This window comes from Scardinius erythrophthalmus (genome assembly GCF_964197995.2).
Source record: "Scardinius erythrophthalmus genome assembly, chromosome: 6".
Classification (NCBI taxonomy): domain Eukaryota; kingdom Metazoa; phylum Chordata; class Actinopteri; order Cypriniformes; family Leuciscidae; genus Scardinius; species Scardinius erythrophthalmus.
In genome coordinates this window covers 13,327,457-13,347,115 of record NC_138226.1, presented here as the reverse complement: position 1 = coordinate 13,347,115, position 19,659 = coordinate 13,327,457, and the positions used below count along the sequence as shown (strand labels likewise).

General features: G+C 36.2%; 2 protein-coding genes across 2 annotated transcripts in view; one reads left to right on the top strand and one right to left on the bottom strand.

Annotated features, from left to right (window-relative positions):
- LOC308692855 (uncharacterized protein) overlaps positions 1 to 19,659 on the bottom strand; it is a gene marked incomplete at its 5' end in the record, with an annotated part of 106,469 nt that overhangs the window by 11,280 nt on the left and 75,530 nt on the right. The window lies entirely within an intron of this gene.
- shox (shox homeobox) lies at positions 6,568 to 15,278 on the top strand. The gene is made up of 6 exons (XM_081369223.1): positions 6,568 to 6,965; positions 8,318 to 8,526; positions 10,969 to 11,026; positions 11,322 to 11,410; positions 12,827 to 13,042; positions 13,319 to 15,278. Exons 1-6 carry the CDS (start codon positions 6,713 to 6,715, stop codon positions 13,406 to 13,408), a joined length of 915 nt encoding a protein of 304 aa, XP_081225349.1. The 5' UTR covers positions 6,568 to 6,712; the 3' UTR covers positions 13,409 to 15,278.

Genomic DNA, 19,659 nt, shown 5'->3' with positions numbered 1-19,659 from the left:
GTGTATTTATTTGAAGGTGTGTAAAAAGCATGTGCACATTATGTTTTGAGCAAGAGTATCATACAGTCACACACAGACATCAAGATTTTGGATATGAATCACAACAACGGTGACAACCAAAAAAAGCTTGGGAATTAAGGATGAGTTTTGTACTATGAAAGCTACCCATCATGCATTGCAGCATGAAGCTTTTTTTTTAATTGTCACCATTGTTGGAAATCATATCCAAAATCTTGATGTCTGTGTGTGACTGTATGATACTCTTGCTCAAAACATCATGTGCACATGCTTTTTACACACCTTCAAATAAATACACCTTCACCAATAATGCAGTTCCACAAGGTTGTTGGTTATTAATGGCAAATATAAACACAAAACTTTAAACACAATATTAAAGGCCCATTTTTGTGATAATTATGTCATCATCAACATTGAACTGATAACACCTCAAACTTTTTCTAGGCTTTCTCTGCCACAACAATTGTGTTACACAAACACACTGTTACAGCAGCCAAAGAAAAGTTAAAGTAAAAGGAACGGGGACCAAGAGCCCAACTAAAGCAAACACGGATCGCCACAATGGTGACACTTCAAATTAAACGAATATCAACATCTAAACCTCTGTTAATTCTCACTAAGATCATCTGACAGCAATAGTCAAAGTAATTATGTCTAAATGAGACCATAAATGATGTTGAAATATGTCCACAATGGCCACATTTTAACTAGTTTTAACCTTGTACGAAGGTTCGATGAACGTCTATATCGGACGTGCAGAACACGTCAAAAAAAGACTTCATAACTTTCATTCTGGCTCCTCAGTGGACGGCATTTCAACCTTTGATTTTTGTAACAAAGACATTGAAAAGACGTCTTTCGGACATCATTTTGCTTAGTGGGGCTCTGTCATTTAGAAACATGACTTTTCCTATCACTACTATCTTAATGACACATATCTTTTAATCCAGCTAGATGATCTGACGGTTGCTGCTCGCATCTCAGCCTACCTGATGGAAAATTCTTGCTGGATGAATGACCTTCACCTTTAAATCAGCCTTGCCAAGACAGAACTGCTTATGGTTCAGCTTTCAGCCAAAACATACTTGCTGTGATCCTGCTGATTTGCCTTATCATTAGGAGGATCAGGCCCTTCCTATCGGAGCTACACAACTCTCTTGTTCTATCCAGACTGGGCTATTGTAATGCCCTCCTGGCAGCTCTTCCAGTGTCAGTCAAACCTCTGCAACTGATCCAGATGCTGCAGCAAGAGTTGTCTTTAAAGGTAGCCCTATGCCTAAACTCACTACTTCAGATCTGTGTGTCTCCAGAAGCATGTGCTCTGCAAGTGAACGGCGCCTTGTGGTGCCATCATCCCAAAGAGACACAAAACCACTTTCACTGACATTTACCTGGACTGTTTCCTGGTGGTGGAATGACCGGCGCAACGCAACACATTTTCAAGAAACTGCTAAAGATCCATCTTTTTCATAAACACTTCACCCAATAATACTTAATCTTTGTTACAAAAAAAAAAAAAAACCACCTTTCTATGTGTACTGTACTAGACTAACTGGGACTTGTCACTGCACTTGTTGCTTTTTATTATCTTTAATTATTATCTTAATTGGTTAGTCACTTTGGATAAAATGTAATTGTAAATGTTAAAATAAGTTATACTGTAAAGGTATACGGTAATTGCTTTTTATTGTGGATATTTTTACATGTTCTAAATTATATACTAAGCTTCTATTTCCTATCAATCACTTATCTTGATGTTTAGTGTTTGTTCAATTACTAATACTTTAAATATGCAGGTAATTTGTACTCATACATTTAGTTAATTTAAAAGAAATTGACTGTACATTTGCTATTATTAAGAACGTAATTAGAGATGTTGTGAAATTGGATCTGTACAAATAAAAAATAAAACTGTAAATTTACAAACATTTGTATTTGAATTTATGTACTTGTGTGCATTTTTTATACATAATTTCATTGTTATTTTACACATAAAAACTATATTAAAAGAAAATTACTGTAGATAGACAGCATTATTATATAAAATAATTTTATAAAACCTTAAATTTACAGTATTTAATTGTTTTAAAGGTGTATATGACTTTTTAAAACATTAAAAATCCCAGTAATTACATAAGATTTAATGTAATATTAAAGATATAATCTGTTATTTAATTATGGAAAATTACTGTATTTTAACGTGATTGTTTTTTGCCGTTATTTTACGGTAATTTTCTGGCGCCCCAGCTGCCGGAATAATACCGTTTTTTTACAGGTTTTTTTTTTACAGTGTGGATTGAAATCTCCAGAAATTCTCACATGTTCCAGCTCTGCTCAGTCTCCCCAGAAGCTTCAGGGGTGATGTTAGAATCAAATCTAAAACATCGACTTTTTGGCTCAATTGTTTGGCTCTGTTATCAGCAAACCACGATAAAAACGTACACCTCAACCTGGCTGCTACAATCAGCTGTATCCAGAATAAAAAGCCAGGAAGAGCTTGTTCGGGGTGGGATTGGAGAGGTGGAGGGCTCGGGGCGGTAGGTTTGTCAGAGTACTCTGTGGATTATTATGTTTCAAGGATAAAGTCAATTTAATACCATCAGCCTATGGGAAGAAAGCAGCAGAGGGAAAAGGAAGAGAAAAATGTGGTCTCATGCTTCAGGGTTTCAACACTCAGGACCTTTGGCTTTAAGCCATAATTTTGTTGATAATCAATTTCTGTACACGTTTCGCTTCAGCGGTTTCAAACACACACACACACACACACACACAATGTACTAGACTGAAATAACTGCTGAGAAATTAAAGTCAGGAACTACACGTCACAGATATTGATTTTAAATACAAATTCTGCAGAAAGAGTACAAAGAGATAAATGATTATGCGTGTAACAGAATTAACTGCACATTTTTTCTAAGGTTAAATGCAAACTACAGCAAGTGTAACAAGAGACAGAAGGAAGCCTGTTAGGGTTAACTACGCCTCATTATCTTCCCTACATGCCTGTGCATAACACTCAAAACTGTCTGCCACTGGGGGTCGGCCATTGCACTTAATTGGGGGTTTAAACCCTGAAGTAATCAGCACGGCTCAAAACAACACCAAATAGCCACCATTTTAAATATGAATTTAGAACGCATTGGTCTCGTGAACATAAGGGATTAATCTGAGTGAATGAGCAAGTTCAAACGCTGTTATGGCATTTGTCAGAGTAAGCCTGGACTTCCCGCAGAAAGGTCTTGGGTCTCCTTTCCCCTCCACTTTATTAACAAGCTCCCTAACCCTCGTAAGAATGAGTGCTGCTTGAAGAATCACGGCACACATATAGCTCAGCTGAAACCGGGGACTGATTCACTGGCTGAATGATTAAATGGCCTGTTGCCAATAGACACAAATTTTACATCACAGTTCCCTGCTTTACTTTTAAGGGGCCACATGGTCCGGGCCTCTCTCAAATGGCATTAAACTTAATAAAGCTGTTTATTTGCTAATAATGTGCCAAAAGATAATCAAAGGTAGGAGAGGAGGATGAACTTTAACATTACACAATTACAAGTAGTAAGGCATAATTACATTTACGTTTTGCATAACTGGAAGCAGGATCCTGCCTGCTGTCTCTGCAGTCTGATTAAGGGAATGCAAATAATTCAGAGCAATTATTTCTTAAAGTGCCAGTAGCCTATAGCCACCTGCCTGACTTGATATAAACTGAATCTGACAAAATAAAAATATAGGTACTGTTGTAGGATGCAAACTGACAAAGTATTATTATGTGTTGAAGCATATACATACATGTATATATACATTTTTTACTTGTGCATATATATATATATAAGTATTATTTACATTATATATATATATAGCCTATATTTTTTTTTCCAAAGAGGCCATGGTGTGAGTTTTGACAATGATGTCATAAATTTTCACGCACATCGCCCGTGGCTTCAGCTGTAAAATTGTTATCGACATTTCACTTGACGATTTATTTATTTCTTTACAACCCAGATATAGACTGTAATCCATCAACCTGTCCGACCCTAATTCGGTCACTTCCAGTGAAACCTTTTAGAGCTTAATTGTGATTTAATTGTGTCTGCTCACCCCTTACAGTCATAACAGAAAATATGTGAACAAGATACGAAATTATGAAATATGCCGATTAATAAGAAATAATAAACATATCGTTTATTAAGCCAAAAAAAAAAAAAAGGTAAAAAGAGGTTATACATAGCGAATAAGACTTGATAAAATAATGAGTGACTGAATTTATTCGTTAGCTCTGTGCTGCGATTTTCAGTAGCATAACCTTTTATTTGTTAACGCTGTTTATGTTTAATGATGGTAAATGCATTCTTACTTGGCCAATAAACTTCATCCAAACACAAGCGGCACCAAATTCACAAGGTCTCATAAATGTTCCGAACGAATAGAGAGAGAGAGAGAGAGAGAGAGAGAGAGAGAGAGAGAGAGAGAGAGAGAGAGAGAGAGAGAGAGAGAGAGAGAGAGAGAGAGAGAGAGAGAGAGAGAGAGAGAGAGAGAGAGAGAGAGAAGAGAGAGAGGGGAAATATAATTCCTGCGCCTTTAAGAACTGTCTGCTACTAAACTTCAGTGACACTAGTGAGGCAGAAGAACACCCAGACTTGTCGATTTACCCACGTATAGCCTAGCATACAGTAGCCTAGGCTAATATCGATTCCCTGGAGGCTGTTGTGGAAGGTGAACCGCACCGCACCGCTCGTGTATTGTAGCCTATACTGACAAATTTTAAAGCATCTGCACCAGTCACTTTGAAGTTCTACAATCCGTTAAAGTGAGCTAGGTTTTTAAAAAGGCCTGCTAGAAGGTATCACAGCACAAACGCTGAAAATATTAAGGCCTACCCGTCTGCTCTAAGCTATAATAAAAACAACTGAGAAAGGAGTAATCCAACTTCATAAGCAGCGGTGTTTCAGCTTACTCTTGGAATCTCCCGGAATCAAAGGTGCACCTGACACACTTTATCCTTCCCTTGACGTGACCCTATAAATGAATTTCCATCCATCATCACTGCTTAAATATAGCCAATATTGCCCAGTTCAAAAAAATACCTTAAAAAAAGAGTGAATAGAGTTTAAATGATGAGAATATGAATTCTCTTTTTATTTTATTTTTTTGCATAGATAAAAAAAAAAAAAAAAAAAAAACATTCTCGTTTGGAAGAAAAATGATTTCTTTAAATGGATTCAAAAATTAGAGAATATGAATCACAAGGTCATATGTTAGAAAAATATTCAAATATGGGACTGCAGTCTTGAATGAGGATGGATTTAATAAATAAATCGCTATAAAACACGTCATCTGTGAGGTTTACATGAGCAATTTCACACCACGGTGCTCAATATTCACAGGGGATCATAACATCCTTTTGATTCTGCCCTTTTTATTCTCGCCCTGCACTGATCCGTGCATGCGATAATATCATAGCACCATATCCGAGCGACTTATGCATTTTTAAAATAACCACACTAGAAATAAATGCCCATGATTATGTCTGATGCATTTATATTTTTTAAGAATAATAAAAAAAAACCATACACAAAAAAATATTTAAATTCTTAAATATTTTGAGAGCATTTTTAGTACCCACATTTTTATTAAAGAGTAACTAACGCCTTGCATATATTTACATACAATATATTATTATTATCAGTGGTACAGTAAAAGGACTATTCGTGCAATTAAACTGAACAATTATTGCAAATGCGCCTGCACTTTGTGCTATACAATCACACCAAATGATGTCTTATCTTTGCTCATGGATGTTAAAAATGTATACTATATAAAGTAGATAGGCCTATTTGGACAACAATGTTTTTAAAATGTTTAATAAAAATACTTTTTCTAATAAAATAAAAGCACAGCCCTATGGGACACAACTGGAATATCCACTGTATGAAAGCGGCCAGTTTACGACATCACCTTATCAAGATACCACAACCTTAAAATGTTATGATAAATTAGCCTATATTAAATGTATGCAATCTAAATATTCTATATATGTTCAATAATATAAAATATAAATAAATGTAATAAATTATACTTGTATTTTACTTGACTTGTGTTTACGATGAATAGCCTAGCTGACAAACTAAACAAAACAAAACAAAACATTGAAAATAATGACTGGCGATGAAAATATCGAAAAGTTGTCCACAAACGGGACGCTCAGGTCTGTTTTCGCTAGAATTGTTTATTTTTCTTCGATCGGCAAATTCTCTATAGCCTCTGTCCATGGTAACGTCAATAAACCAAAATGAACTGATAATGTCATGCTGCAATATTCATATCCTCTAATTGCGTCAGTGAAATTATCACAGAATTAATTAAACACGGTTCCCATTTCCAATTGACCACACGGCACTGTAGGAATCCTAATTAATTATAATTAAATTAAGGGGACTCCATCCAGTGCAGAATTGATTTGAGGAAAAGCCGCTGAAAGTTGAATTCAGAAGCGCCTGTAATGACTCCAGACATGATGGCGATGGGGGCCGGGCTGAGGTGGCCGTGTATAAATAGTGTGATCTGAAAAACACAGACATAACAGCAGGAGTGATCTAAACCTTCTACACGCAAACATTTCGCCGAAATCACTGCTGAGCAGACACAAAGATTCGTGTTAGATTCATTTTAAAGTGGATTTCCGTAATCAGCCATGGAAGAACTCACGGCGTTCGTGTCGAAATCCTTCGATCAGAAAAGCAAGGAGACCAGCAAAGAGAGCATCACGTACAGGGAAGTTTTGGAGAGTGGTTTAGCCCGAGCCAGAGAGCTGGGGAACTCGGAGACCAACCTTCAGGAGATTACAGAAACCAACAACAACCATTGTCCGGTACACCTTTACAAGGAGCACGTAGACCTGGAAAAGGAGAAATTGAAGGAGTTTAACGTGACACGGGCTACTGACGGTGAGTTTCACCATATACGCAAAGTGTAATAATGTGTTTCGCTGGAGACGCGTTTAGGTTTTACGCGCGAATACGTTTGGCGTTGTTGTTGAAATATCGATACAATCTGAATAACAGTATGTTGAGGTCATTTTCATTATCTTGAAGAAAGATTTCGATTGTGTCAAGAGGCTAACTAGCATGCGAGTGGAGAATTTCAAGCTGTATTCAGCTGATGCAACGGTTCGTTGATGTGTGTGCCGTGTAGACGACTGTTTTCTTTTGTAAAATACACGATAGGCAATTTTAAGAAAGAGAAGCACAATAAATGTGTAAAAATAGTCGTCTGTCCTCACATTTGAGTAATTACAGTCAAAACAATAGGCCCCTGTGTTGTCAAATTTGAAAGAATGATCTATCAATGTATTCCTTAGCGTTCTTAGAATTGCCAGAAAATGACTAAAGACACGTATTTACTCTTTACGTACAAAACACTTAAAGTAAAAAAGTAAAAGTAAAAAAGAATATAATTTAACAGAACCATGTGGGCGATAATATTTTGAAAGAGAAATTTCATTTAAAACATGTGAAGAAAGACGTTTAACGACAAACTTGGCAGGCCCATGACAGTTTGTTTTTGGAATACAGATATATTAATAATAATATTAATATTAATAATAATGGTTAAATTTAAATGCTATTAATACATTAAAAACAAAACAACAAATATCATACCTTTAAAAGAGTTAGAGAAAACTAATTATTGCAGTATAGCTATAGCTACTGTAATAATTTAGCATTAAAGTATGCATCATCTTATAAGATAAAGTTTTGCAAGTTTTGATTTAGGCTACAAAGCTTGCAAATAACACACTTTATTGTAATACAGCTCTGGAATGAGGATACAGCTCCATATTTCTTTTTTTTTTAAGTGCAAAGCATTGGCTCTTTGTAAACTTCTAATGTCTCCTATCTTAATGTAATTTTAGAATTGCATAATGATCTAATTTATTTATCTATGTCCCTTAAATATAAGAATCTGCCACTTACAAGCTATGCATAGCAAAATATCGAGAACATTAGTTTTATTTGCAAGTCTATTTTATTTGTATATAGGCTATAAAGCGATTTTCCAAAATGTATGTTGTTTCAAAGCAGCAGTAAGTCATTGTTCATCTCGGATTTTATATAACAAAATTGTTTTAATTTTTAAGCTTAAGTGTAGACACATCATATTAATTAGATTTAGGGTATTTTGTCAGCCGATTCTGAGAATTCTCACCATTTGCAAGTAAAAAAATAAAAAAAACTCATGTAGTAATAAACGCTTTAAAGAAAAGCTTTGTTGATGTGTTCATGTTGTATTTTCACAGGAATTTACGACTGCAAAGACAAGAAGGAGGATGTGAAATCAGAGGACGAGGACGCACAGAGTAAACTGAAGCAGAGACGGAGCAGGACAAATTTTACCTTAGAGCAGCTGAATGAACTGGAGCGCTTATTTGATGAGACGCATTACCCGGACGCCTTCATGCGGGAGGAGTTGAGTCAGAGGCTGGGGCTGTCCGAGGCCCGCGTGCAGGTAAGCTTATTCACTTCACGGATTATTAGTATTTTTTATCTTTTTTTTTTTCTTTTTTTTTTGAAGTTAAAAAATTGAACAAAACTATTTTAGAACAGATAAAACAAGCACATATCAAATATGACTACATTAAAATATGAATAATTGAAAACTACCAGAGAGCGTGTAGATTAATTTTTAAACGAATGCATCTTTTAGTGGAAATGCAAATAACCTGAATGTCAATTGGGGGTTCTGTGTCACTCATTTTTCATCGTTTTGCGTACATGGTCTTGAAATAGTTTAAACTAACCTTAATCAGCGTGGCATAATGGAGAAAAATAATGTCCACGGAGGTTAGGCCTATTCATAATCTGTTTATTGCTTTTATATATTATATTAGCAAGTAGCCTAATATAAATCTCTTATAATAGCGCTTATGTGTTGTTTATGTTCATATGCCCAGAGGAGTTTATGACGCTGATAACTTAATGCCTGTAAACTAAAGGGTTTTTGTTATCAGCTTATAAAGTCAGAAATAATAGGCAATCTATTTTAAACACTTCTTAGGAATACGTGTTTTGTTATAGAGGAGTGAACTGGCAATTGATATATAATAAAATAAATAGTAGCCTAAGTGTGGTCGCTAGCTAGGCCTTTATTTCTCCTGCACATTTGCATAAGTAGGCTATTAAATTTGTATATAACACCATGCGTCTGAGATGTTTAACATTTGGAAACAGTTGTTGTTGTATTCACTCACGCACAAAGCATTTCTGTTATCTTTCGATTTATGCGGGTTCGGTTTCAGTGGTGGGTGTGGATATGAAATAGCCTTTTAGTTCCTGCAGCAGCAGCTATATTCAAAGGAAAACTTGCTTATGTGCTGCAGAAAGATCTAACCACATCATTAAAATTAATGAAGAGATTGAACCGCTGCTGCAGGGGATACCTTCTTATGTCACTCACCTCATTTTCTCCAACCTTATCTTTGTAATATCTGCCATTGGCTTGATATACGGTTCCTATAAAAATGTATTAGGAATAATTCAATTCGGTCTTAACTCCTACAGTGACATACCTCGTGTTACAAAATGTAATGGGAAAATAAGTAACGTTGTTTGCCAGTGTGACAGCTTGCAAGTACGACATGTTTTAATGTTTCAGAAGCGGAGGCGAAATCAGATTAAAAGAGGAGACCAAAGAATAGGTCAGAGCTGTGATTCAAACCCAAAATTCATACTGCGTTAAAACGCCTCTCTATGAAATTTTATGACTCATATCACATTTTAAATTTCGCTGAAAAGTCTTGAGGTAAACGCTATGGACGTGAAGTAGCTTAGTTGATATGAACCTGCTCTGCTGCTACTACTACAGGCCTACTAGCCTACTGTCCTATACAAGCCCCACGCCGACCAGCTGTCAAGAATCTAATTGAAAGTTATGAGACCTCAGTGAGGAGAAGGCAGTAATTCAATTACGACTAATATCTTTCGGTTTTTGGTGCAGGGCTAAATTAAATGTCATTATTCACTGTCTCTAATAAAAATCAAACGGAAATCAGATTAGGGTATTTGTGAACCGCATCATTGAGTGGTCCTTAATGAAGAAATAACTGTCGAAACCAGTGTAGCTCACTTTCCCTATAGCATAGTGCTGGATAATTACAATCGATCAAAGATTGAAATATGATGCATTCATTGTGGCGCACTGCAAGTCACACATTGACTAATAATAATAAATAAAAAAATAAATAATAACATGTCATAATGACAAACCGGATTGTCTTTCAAAGAACAGCGTTTGATTTTCAATTTTAATGAGCGAGTCTGAGCGTTTAATAGCCTGCATGATTTAACTGAATTGACCAGAACGAGTAATGATGAAGAACAGTAGGCTAAATTCACATTCTTCAGAATTATTATTTCCCAACTTTTCAAGCACATATATGAAGCAGCAAACGACATTTTATAAAAAAGAATAGCCTATATTTCACCGATGTAAAATTGTCGGTTTGCCAATATGCTTTGACAAAGGCTTGTAGGCCTATCGTCACTTTATTTACCAAAAAAAGGGAAGGAAAAAACCCTACAATGTAGGCTTATTAAACGTAGTCAAATAATATGCTACATAAAGAATTAAATTGTCTAGAAGATTTAAAAAAAATGCAATATTAACCATGATGAAGAGTTGTGGAACAATGGATAACAAAACACGTTTTCCAATTAAAGTGTTTACTAAAGTAATATAGCCTAGCCTAAAAAATAATAAATTAAGGCAACATAAATCGGCATTGTTTTTCTGTAATGCAGGTTGCAGGGGCAAACTGTATAGTGTAGCCTATAACAAATGTGCAAAAAATAAAAAATAAAAAATAAAAAAATAATTTAATTTAATGTAGCCTAAAAGTCGTGAATGGTGATGAACACGATAAAGCATAACCGTATTTTATTCCTTTTTTAGGTATGGTTTCAGAACAGAAGAGCGAAATGCCGAAAACAGGAAAATCAAATGCACAAAGGTAAAATGCTTAAATAATCATTTAATAAATAACCTAATTATTACATTTTTGTGCAAACATAAGGCTATATTTGATCATTTTAAGCATTTTTTTTTTATTTAATTTACGGGACTTGACCCAAGTCGGAGTAGCCTCCAGCCTCTGAGCACGTGCAAACCTCATTGCGCCGCAGCTCTGACAACACGCCATTTTTTTTAACTCATTACATTTTAAACTTAATTTAAATGGTGAAATAATTGACATTAAAAAAGTCATCATGACTAGCTTTGCTAATTTATCATTCTTTTCTATTCAGGTGTTATTTTGGGCACCGCGAGTCACCTGGACGCGTGCAGGGTAGCTCCTTACGTCAATATGGGCGCACTCCGAATGCCATTTCAACAGGTAAGATAATATTTTGTGCACTCAAATGTTCGCATTTCGATAACAGCATACATCCAAATGCAAATGTGCAGTTCAGTCGACTAAATAAACATCTCGCCCCGCCATAACACCTGCCTAAAAGTAGCTAGTGGCCGAGAAAATGTTTAGGCTTTGACAACCAATCTGATTTGACGCTAGTCTCCATGCGTCGTGCGAAGGGCGCGAACCTTTCACCTCCGGGACCCGATGAGAGACGAACGAGATAAGAGGGACCGAGAGACATTTCATCTGGTGGTGAAGAACTGTCTGCATCACACAGACGAGAGAGCAGCCATAATTAAGCTAATAGCACAGCGAGGGGAAGGCAGATAAAAGAGATTATGAAAGAGGAATAACGCACTGATGGTTATTGGCACTGAGCAGCATTGGCAGGGCCCAGGCGTAAGGACTGCATACTGAACACCACAAATGTCCACCACCTGTTGTTCTGACTGCCCCTGTAGTGGGGTTGCACAGTCCAATTTGACTGATTTGTGGAGACACTGGAGCAAGTCCTGCTTTAATTCTGACGAGTATTTTCACACAGAGGTAATTAAAATAAATGCAAGTGCCAAGGATAAAGTCAGAAAGCCTGTGGTTCGAAATTGTGAGTAGCAAAGAAACTCAGATGAGAGGGGCTGCTGATTATTTTCCTAAAATAACAGACTACCAGGTCTGCCATTATTTATCCTCCTTTCAAAGAAATCTCCCTATGCTTCGTGTTCACGTGGAAAACAAAAAAAGAAACACGTAAAACATTCTTTCCCAGTGTCAAAAACTTGTGCTGCTTGTCAGATGTTGTATTTAAGTCGGACCGCAAAATGTAAAGCTTTGAAATATTTATGATCCCTGCGCAGAGAAAGATGCATGAGAAGAATACTAAAAAATAAAATAAAAAATAAGTCGGCGCATGTCTAATTTTCACCTCATCTTACTGAAATAATTGCTAAGAATCTGCAACCTGATATTTTATGCTGCCTGCTTACATCTTTTTTTTCCCCCCTAGGAACTATGCGAATAAATATTTATATATTTGAGAATGAATATTTTGGGTGCGAAATTGTTTATTTATTCCATTGAATATATAATTAAGATTACATGATGTTGGAGCTTTTAAAGGTTGTATGGAAAGATTCAGAGTGGATCAAACTAATATGCTGAGATTTGAGATTTGCAGCTGATGGACGTCCTTTGACTATTAAGCTGTCTGAACGCATTGCATAATTCAGCTCAAGAGCAGATGAAAAAGAATGCACTGAGTTAAGTGAGCGAGCGAGTGTTTTCACTGAAAGCACACAGTTGGAGCGGTGTCCGAGCCTGAAAGCGGATCCCTGCCGCTCCTCGAGCTGACCCCACGGCCGCTGACTAACTCCGTGTTTGTTTTTGCTCGCCCCGCAGGTCCAAGCTCAGTTACAGTTGGAGGGGGTCGGAACACACTCCCATCCTCATCTGCACCCACACCTCGCGGCCCACGCTCCCTATCTGATGTTCCCGCCCCCGCCCTTTGGATTACCGATCGCGTCGCTGGCAGACTCGGCCTCTGCAGCGGCCGCCGTGGTAGCGGCTGCCAAGAGCAATAGCAAGAACTCCAGCATCGCCGACCTGCGACTCAAGGCAAGAAAACACGCCGAGGCGCTGGGACTCTGACCCCCATGGGCTTCTCTGCTGCTCTGAACTGATAATTGCTTCTAACACAAGACTAAGCCTGTGAAAAGGCCGTGACACTCACAGTTAAAACAAAACAAAATAAAAACAAAAGAGAAAAAAGGGGTGTAAGGGGAGAGAATGAGAGAGAAAAAAAAGTCACAAAAAACCAGCTGCCAAAACAAACCACTTGTAGAGAAAGGTAATTAAATACCAATGAATCACCTTTTACTTTTCGCCCAACAGGCAGGACTTCTTGGAGGCCACTGGCTCAGCCCTTTCCAGGCACAGATCACAGCCCCAGGACCATACAAAAATGTCTGGATGTCTGTCTGAAAACCAGCGTTTAGGAGAGAAGACTTTAAAAAAAAAAAAAGCAAAGGCAGACACAGAGTGAGACTAGAGGTTGTGTTTTTACGGACAGACACTGAAACTTTGGAATCTCAACCTCAGAGTGAAAAGAAAGAGACGGCCATATTTGCCTCCTACCACTGTGCCGCTGCCTAGTGCACGTGCTCAATTGAAGGATAGACCTATTGGGGCTGGCCTCCATTGTAACTGACATACATCTATGTTGATCACTGCCATGATAACCCTCCCTCCACTACAATTCATATCTAAAGCCGTTATTTGCATTTTTGATTTTTTTTTCTTCTTCTTCTTCTTCTTCTTCTCTTTTTGGTCATTCTGCTGTGGACAAAGATTGGAAACAGCAATAACATCAATGGCACAATCGCCTGGTTTTTAGTGGAATTCTTATGATTCTTTCTGTTTTAGGAGGAAATGTTGCATCGCTGTTATTTCCTTCTGGGCATGTGTATGGACTTTTAGCTTTCATTCTCATATTTTGTGCTCTCTTTTTTATGTGATGTGTCCTGGAATAGAAGTGAACCTAGCTTTTGCACTTCAGGTCTTGTATTACGGTGTTTACAATCCTTAATGCAAGATATACTACTTTTATGTAAGGGGGAAACAAATTTGGCTTTCGTTTCGCTGAAATACATTTAAAATCACCTTTTCTGTTTGTTTCAAAAAGGATAAACAGTAACTGCAACTTTGTAATTTAACATTTTAAGAAACATCAGTTTAACTGAAATGCAATTATGTGCAGTTAAGTGCAATACTGTAAATATGGAAAACGTAATATAGCGGTTGATGTTTGCTAATTAAACAATGATTTTTAAGTTGTTGGGTTTTCGGCACTGATGTCGATGTGTTGAAAGTTCTTTGCCACAAACACATCTTTAAAAGCTGTGTAAAAGATAATTTGCTGACTCGTTTGCAATGTGCCATAACTCCCAGAAGTTGAATGGTATTCAAATATACTTTTGTACACGTGCATTAAAAGAGATATTGATATCACCTTGAGGCAGACAAGGACAAATTCATTTGACACTGTACAAAACTGCTCTAGGTTCATGGGTCATAAACACGTCTGTTTTTTTTTACCATAACAATAAATCCACCAAAGACAGCAATTTGATCACATTAATAGAGGTAGAATTATTTAATGCTCCAAAATCATTTACAGTATGACATGCGTTTTAGCAACTGCATACACAGTCTGTTTTCCCCATATAAACAAGAAGCTGTTCCCTGAAAATATCAAATTGAATACAACGTTCAAGAAAACAGTATTATTTCCATAAGCGTACTATGAAACAAATTGCCAGTTCGGACATCAATTGCCTTTGAACTACAGTAGTAGATCTCGGTCAGGTCTACCTCTAACAATAATCGCTACATTGTGGGCCTGTTTTCATTGTTCACCATTACGGTTGTTTAGGAATGTTTCTGTTTCTTTCATTGGAGTCATTGGTGCTTTTATTTATTATTTGATCTGAAAGTTTATAAATGTTAAATAGTCGAATTTCAAGTGTACATATTTACATGGCTTTGCATTTATTTTTATATATTTTTTAAATGTTAACATTTGCAACAGTTTTAAGCAAACGTGTGACTGCAGTACATTTGTTTGACTAAAATGTAGCGTGTTTGAGTTTACAAACATTTCAGGGATGGTGGATGAAACTTTGTGTTGAGATTTTCTTGATGCTCCAAGGAATTTGTTGTATCCCATCATATTGCATATGCAAGCATGCCCAAACATGATTCACCATTGAGTTTTTTTTTCTTTCTGTTGTTTCACTTAAAAAAAGAATGTACATCTTGTACAAGTAATCTATCAATAAAAGTTATAAATATTTGTAAGAGAGTTTGTAAAACTTTGTGGCCCTCTGAAATTTTATGAATAAAGGTTGCTCCGGTTCAGATACATTCTTATATAATATGCACACATTATTATTTCTACTATTTATTACTAAGACTCATTATAGGAGCCACAATATATCCGAAAAGCTAAAGGTTGTTTCAAATGAAATGAGAATTTATTATTTTATTATTAATTTATTATGACACAGCATTAGCTAAAAAAATATCCTAGATGTAAATAATGATCTAAGCCTAACCAGAAAAAAATCATGCCTTTGTCATGTATGAGGTGCAATATGCATTTGTACCCTCCATATATCTTAAACCAACATCACAGTCACAACTGACTTTAGCGAGCCATTTTTTGGATGGCTTGTTGCATCTGGAAACCCAAATCCAGATGTGTGTACACAAAGTAATTACAACAGGCAACATAGTGGCTTTTTGTCCAAATCGCATGGAGAAATTAGTCCAAATGGCGTCCTGTTGAGCAAGTACCCCCTAAAAGGTCGGAGCACGTTTAATTTGTAGCTTAGCACTCATACATCAAGATGGAGTGATATAGGCAAAGGCTGATACCCGCACATTTAGGTACTGACCTCTGGCTGGGGTCTGCTGGATGAAGTAGAACATAACAGCATCCTTTTATGTGCTCTAATAATTGGCAACGTAGGAGCGCCATCAATCAAGCCACACCAAGTTACGGTTTCTTTTTCAACATGCACAAACACACAAAGGTATTTATATTGGCCGCAAATTAAGACAAACAAGCAGCCTATGAAAGGGCTTAATTAAAAGTAAACCAAACTTTTTTTTTATTGAATCAAATGTTATTGCTCGCATTAAAAGTGACTTGAATTTTATTGCAGTTGTACAGCTGACAATGCTAAAGCTGACGTACCATTTTGTTTTATATTATATATATCTATATAAACAAATTTCAGAAGACACTTCCCAATCTAGTGCATGTAGAAACACTTATTGTGACATCTAACAACTGAGAGTATTAAAATATGAAAAGTTGAAATTCTATACAGGACAATTAAATTATTTTGAGAGAGAAAAAGCAAAAACATTTGCCTTCCAAACATTTGTTCCTGCTGAAATGAGAAGAACTTGAACTTCACATGAGCCGTATCAACATCAACCAGACTATATGTCCATGCGTAAATACAGTTTTCCCCTGTAAGTGCTAGGAAATGTTTACCTTTTTAATCTTTTAAACAAAGCTCTAAAGAAGAAAGAGTGATGTTTAAAAGGTTTTGGGAATTCTAGCTGGAAAAGTTCTAAGCGTCCACATCAGGTCTTCAGGAGCTTGAGAGCATTTTAAACTACGTTAAATTCAGTCTTTGACAACCCCTTTCATTAGCAATTGGCAAAATGAACAAGGAGCTGGGCTTCAGTAACTGGAAAACATTCATCGGTTCTTCAACAGTAAGCGTTCTCCTCCACTTCAAAATGAATGAGAGTGAATATATTAAGCAACCTGGAACCTTAGGAACTTTTTAAATGCTTTAATGTTTACAGTTCCTCATTTGAGAAGGTGTTGTGCTGAATTCAAGCATACTGTATACGCAAGCATACAAAATTACAAGAATCGCTCTGGAGCAGAACTTCAGTAATTTAGGTTTATGAACTACATGAACTCAAAGTACTAACACTAACTAACATCTCCAGATCTGATCTTATATTTTTGTAGCCAGTTGGTTCTTGTATCAAGTTTTAGGACAAACAATGGAAAACATCACTAAACACAACTATCAGCCATATCACCATCACTCATGTCTTAAGGTTATGAGAATTACAAGTCAAGGCGAGGAAGAACTTGTTATTAAAATGAAGACGTGATATAAAGTTGGGGTATTTCTAGAAAATCAATAAAACAGAGAAATCTGTTTGGAGCGATTTTTATTCAAAGTCACCAGTGAATTAAGCCTTAATATTGATTTGACCATGAAGACTTAAAAGAGAACTAAAGCTTGTGAAACAAAGGATGACAGCAATTTGTCCATCTGGGGCTATTTTTTTTTTTTTTTTGAGCCATTAAATCTCAACCAATAAGCTAGCCGTTTTCTTGGTCTGGTATTGCTTTCTTACTCAGTTAGATTCTGTTGTATTTTGAAGTATCAAACTAAAACCCTACAGGACCTGGATCTAACAGAATAGTAAAGCAGCAAGACTCTTCTTTAAGTGCCATTTCTCTTGCAGCATAAAAGTTACAATTCAAAATCTGTTAGCCTCCACTTTGAAAGACAAGGTATAGTACCTTGGTGGTTTACCTGTAAGAAGTGAGAAGCCATTTGAAAGGTTCAAGAACCCAATCTTCTCAAAACAAAAACTGGTCAGAAGGGCCAATATTTCCGAAAAGGTAAGATATCACTAGAAATGACTGAATTCAGTTGTAGAAACATAAAGACTTGACTGATTAATCAAAACTGGTTGCGAATTATATGCACACCGCAAATTAAACAGCTACAACAGGACACAAAAAACACTTTGTAATGTTTGTTTTAATGGCTAATTCAGAACATGCTTAAATAATTAATAGTCAAATCTATACAATGCATAACAATAAAAACTGTTTCTGTTTACGGTGCAGAGAAAATGTTTCGTGTTTATTCCATTTTCACAACAAAAGGCTTGGTTGCTGTCTACATTTTGTGAAAGCTCTTATTGTTTAAATTAAATTATGCCTTCAGTTAGACATAACTAAAATGTATTGATTCTGAGATCATGGCCTTCCAGACAGAAAATCAGATAAAACCAAACATTTATCTCTTGTTAAGATGCCTTGAATTATCATTTTTCTCCCCCATGTTGATTATTGTAAAATATTATACTTGCTAATATTCACAGAGCAAATTTCAGGAAAATAAGTCTGAAGCCTAAGTTAAGATCTTGTTTAGAAAATGGAATATTTTAACTGGAATTAATACTGGCGCTGTTTTTCTTTTCTGGTTACAAAAAGTAATACACAATAAAGTTGACTTTCTCTGCCATTCCCAAGGCTTTCAAATAAGCTTCATGAGTGAAAGGCTGGTGACGCAGTGAAAATCTTTTCTTACTAGTGGGAATCAAAGTCAGATGCTTCAGAGGCAACTGAGTTTTCAATGCACTTAGTCGATCTCCCTCTATTGGGAGATAAAACCAGTTAAGCGCTCTCATGTGAATGCAATGCAGCGATGCAATATTGAATGATGAAAATTTTGAAATCCATTTCACTGTTTACTGCCTTTATGTCACACTATATGCTTCACAGTCTCGACACATTAAGTAAATGTAATTCAAGATGTGAACAGATGATACTGTTTGAAATGACTCCATAGTGTCATAAGGTCAAGCGATTAAACAACAGTTAACTTTTTGTAACAAAAACAAGTATACAAGTGAATATTAATAAAGTAAATACTTGAAGTAGCTATACCAAAGAAACTAGAAATATACTGAGCGACACGGAGAGCAAGACTAACCAGTTTGAAGCACTTTGTTCTACAGACATAAACACTTGCAACAGCAGAGCAGTTTTTTTGACTAGTCTCATAATGAATGATCTAAGAATACTCAAAAAAGATGGTTTTATAATACAGATAAAAGATTTTACCACACCAGTATGCAAAATTACTTCCTGAGACAAATTCTTGCCAGTTACGTTTCAAAAACCCACTAATTCCAAGTGTTTGTCCATACGGGACAAACTGTTTGTCTGGCCGTTTTTTGATAATCTACCGTGACTTTTCGCTGTGTATAATCTAAACCGCACACTAAGCTTTGTGTAAACCATGGCCCAGTCTTTCAGCTTCTCTGTTGTCACTGTCAATTTGATTCAAAGTCCAATGTAGAGACTCGTATTGTGCCAAAAATGACTTCCTTAACCCTTAAGGTCAGCAACATGAAGAGAGCAGGTTTACAGAACATCAAGAGAAAACTTTTTCAAAAAGACTTTTCTAAAAAAAAAAAAAAAAAAAAAGATTGTAGAGAAAGCCATTATATGAGTATTGTGACAAACCGGTAACAATAAAGCACATTGTCACAGTAAATACCACATCTCTAGTTGTCTGAAAATATCAAACCACCAAAAGTATGATGAGAAAACAATGCAGACGAAATAGAAATCTAAACATTTCAGTATTTATTGAGATGCTTGTCATTTGAGCCTTTGCTAAAGGGTGAACCAGAGATGAAACAGCATTAGATTCTCAAAAACAGACCAGGCTCAATTTAGAGGAGGTAACACAAATGTGAGCTAGAGGCTAAGCAGAAACTCACACGCAGAAAAAAAACACCCATAAAAGTATAAAGCACACCAGATGATCAAACGAAACCGACTAAAATTCGAAACTAAAAATAGGAACACACAAGTAAGGTAATCATAAGCT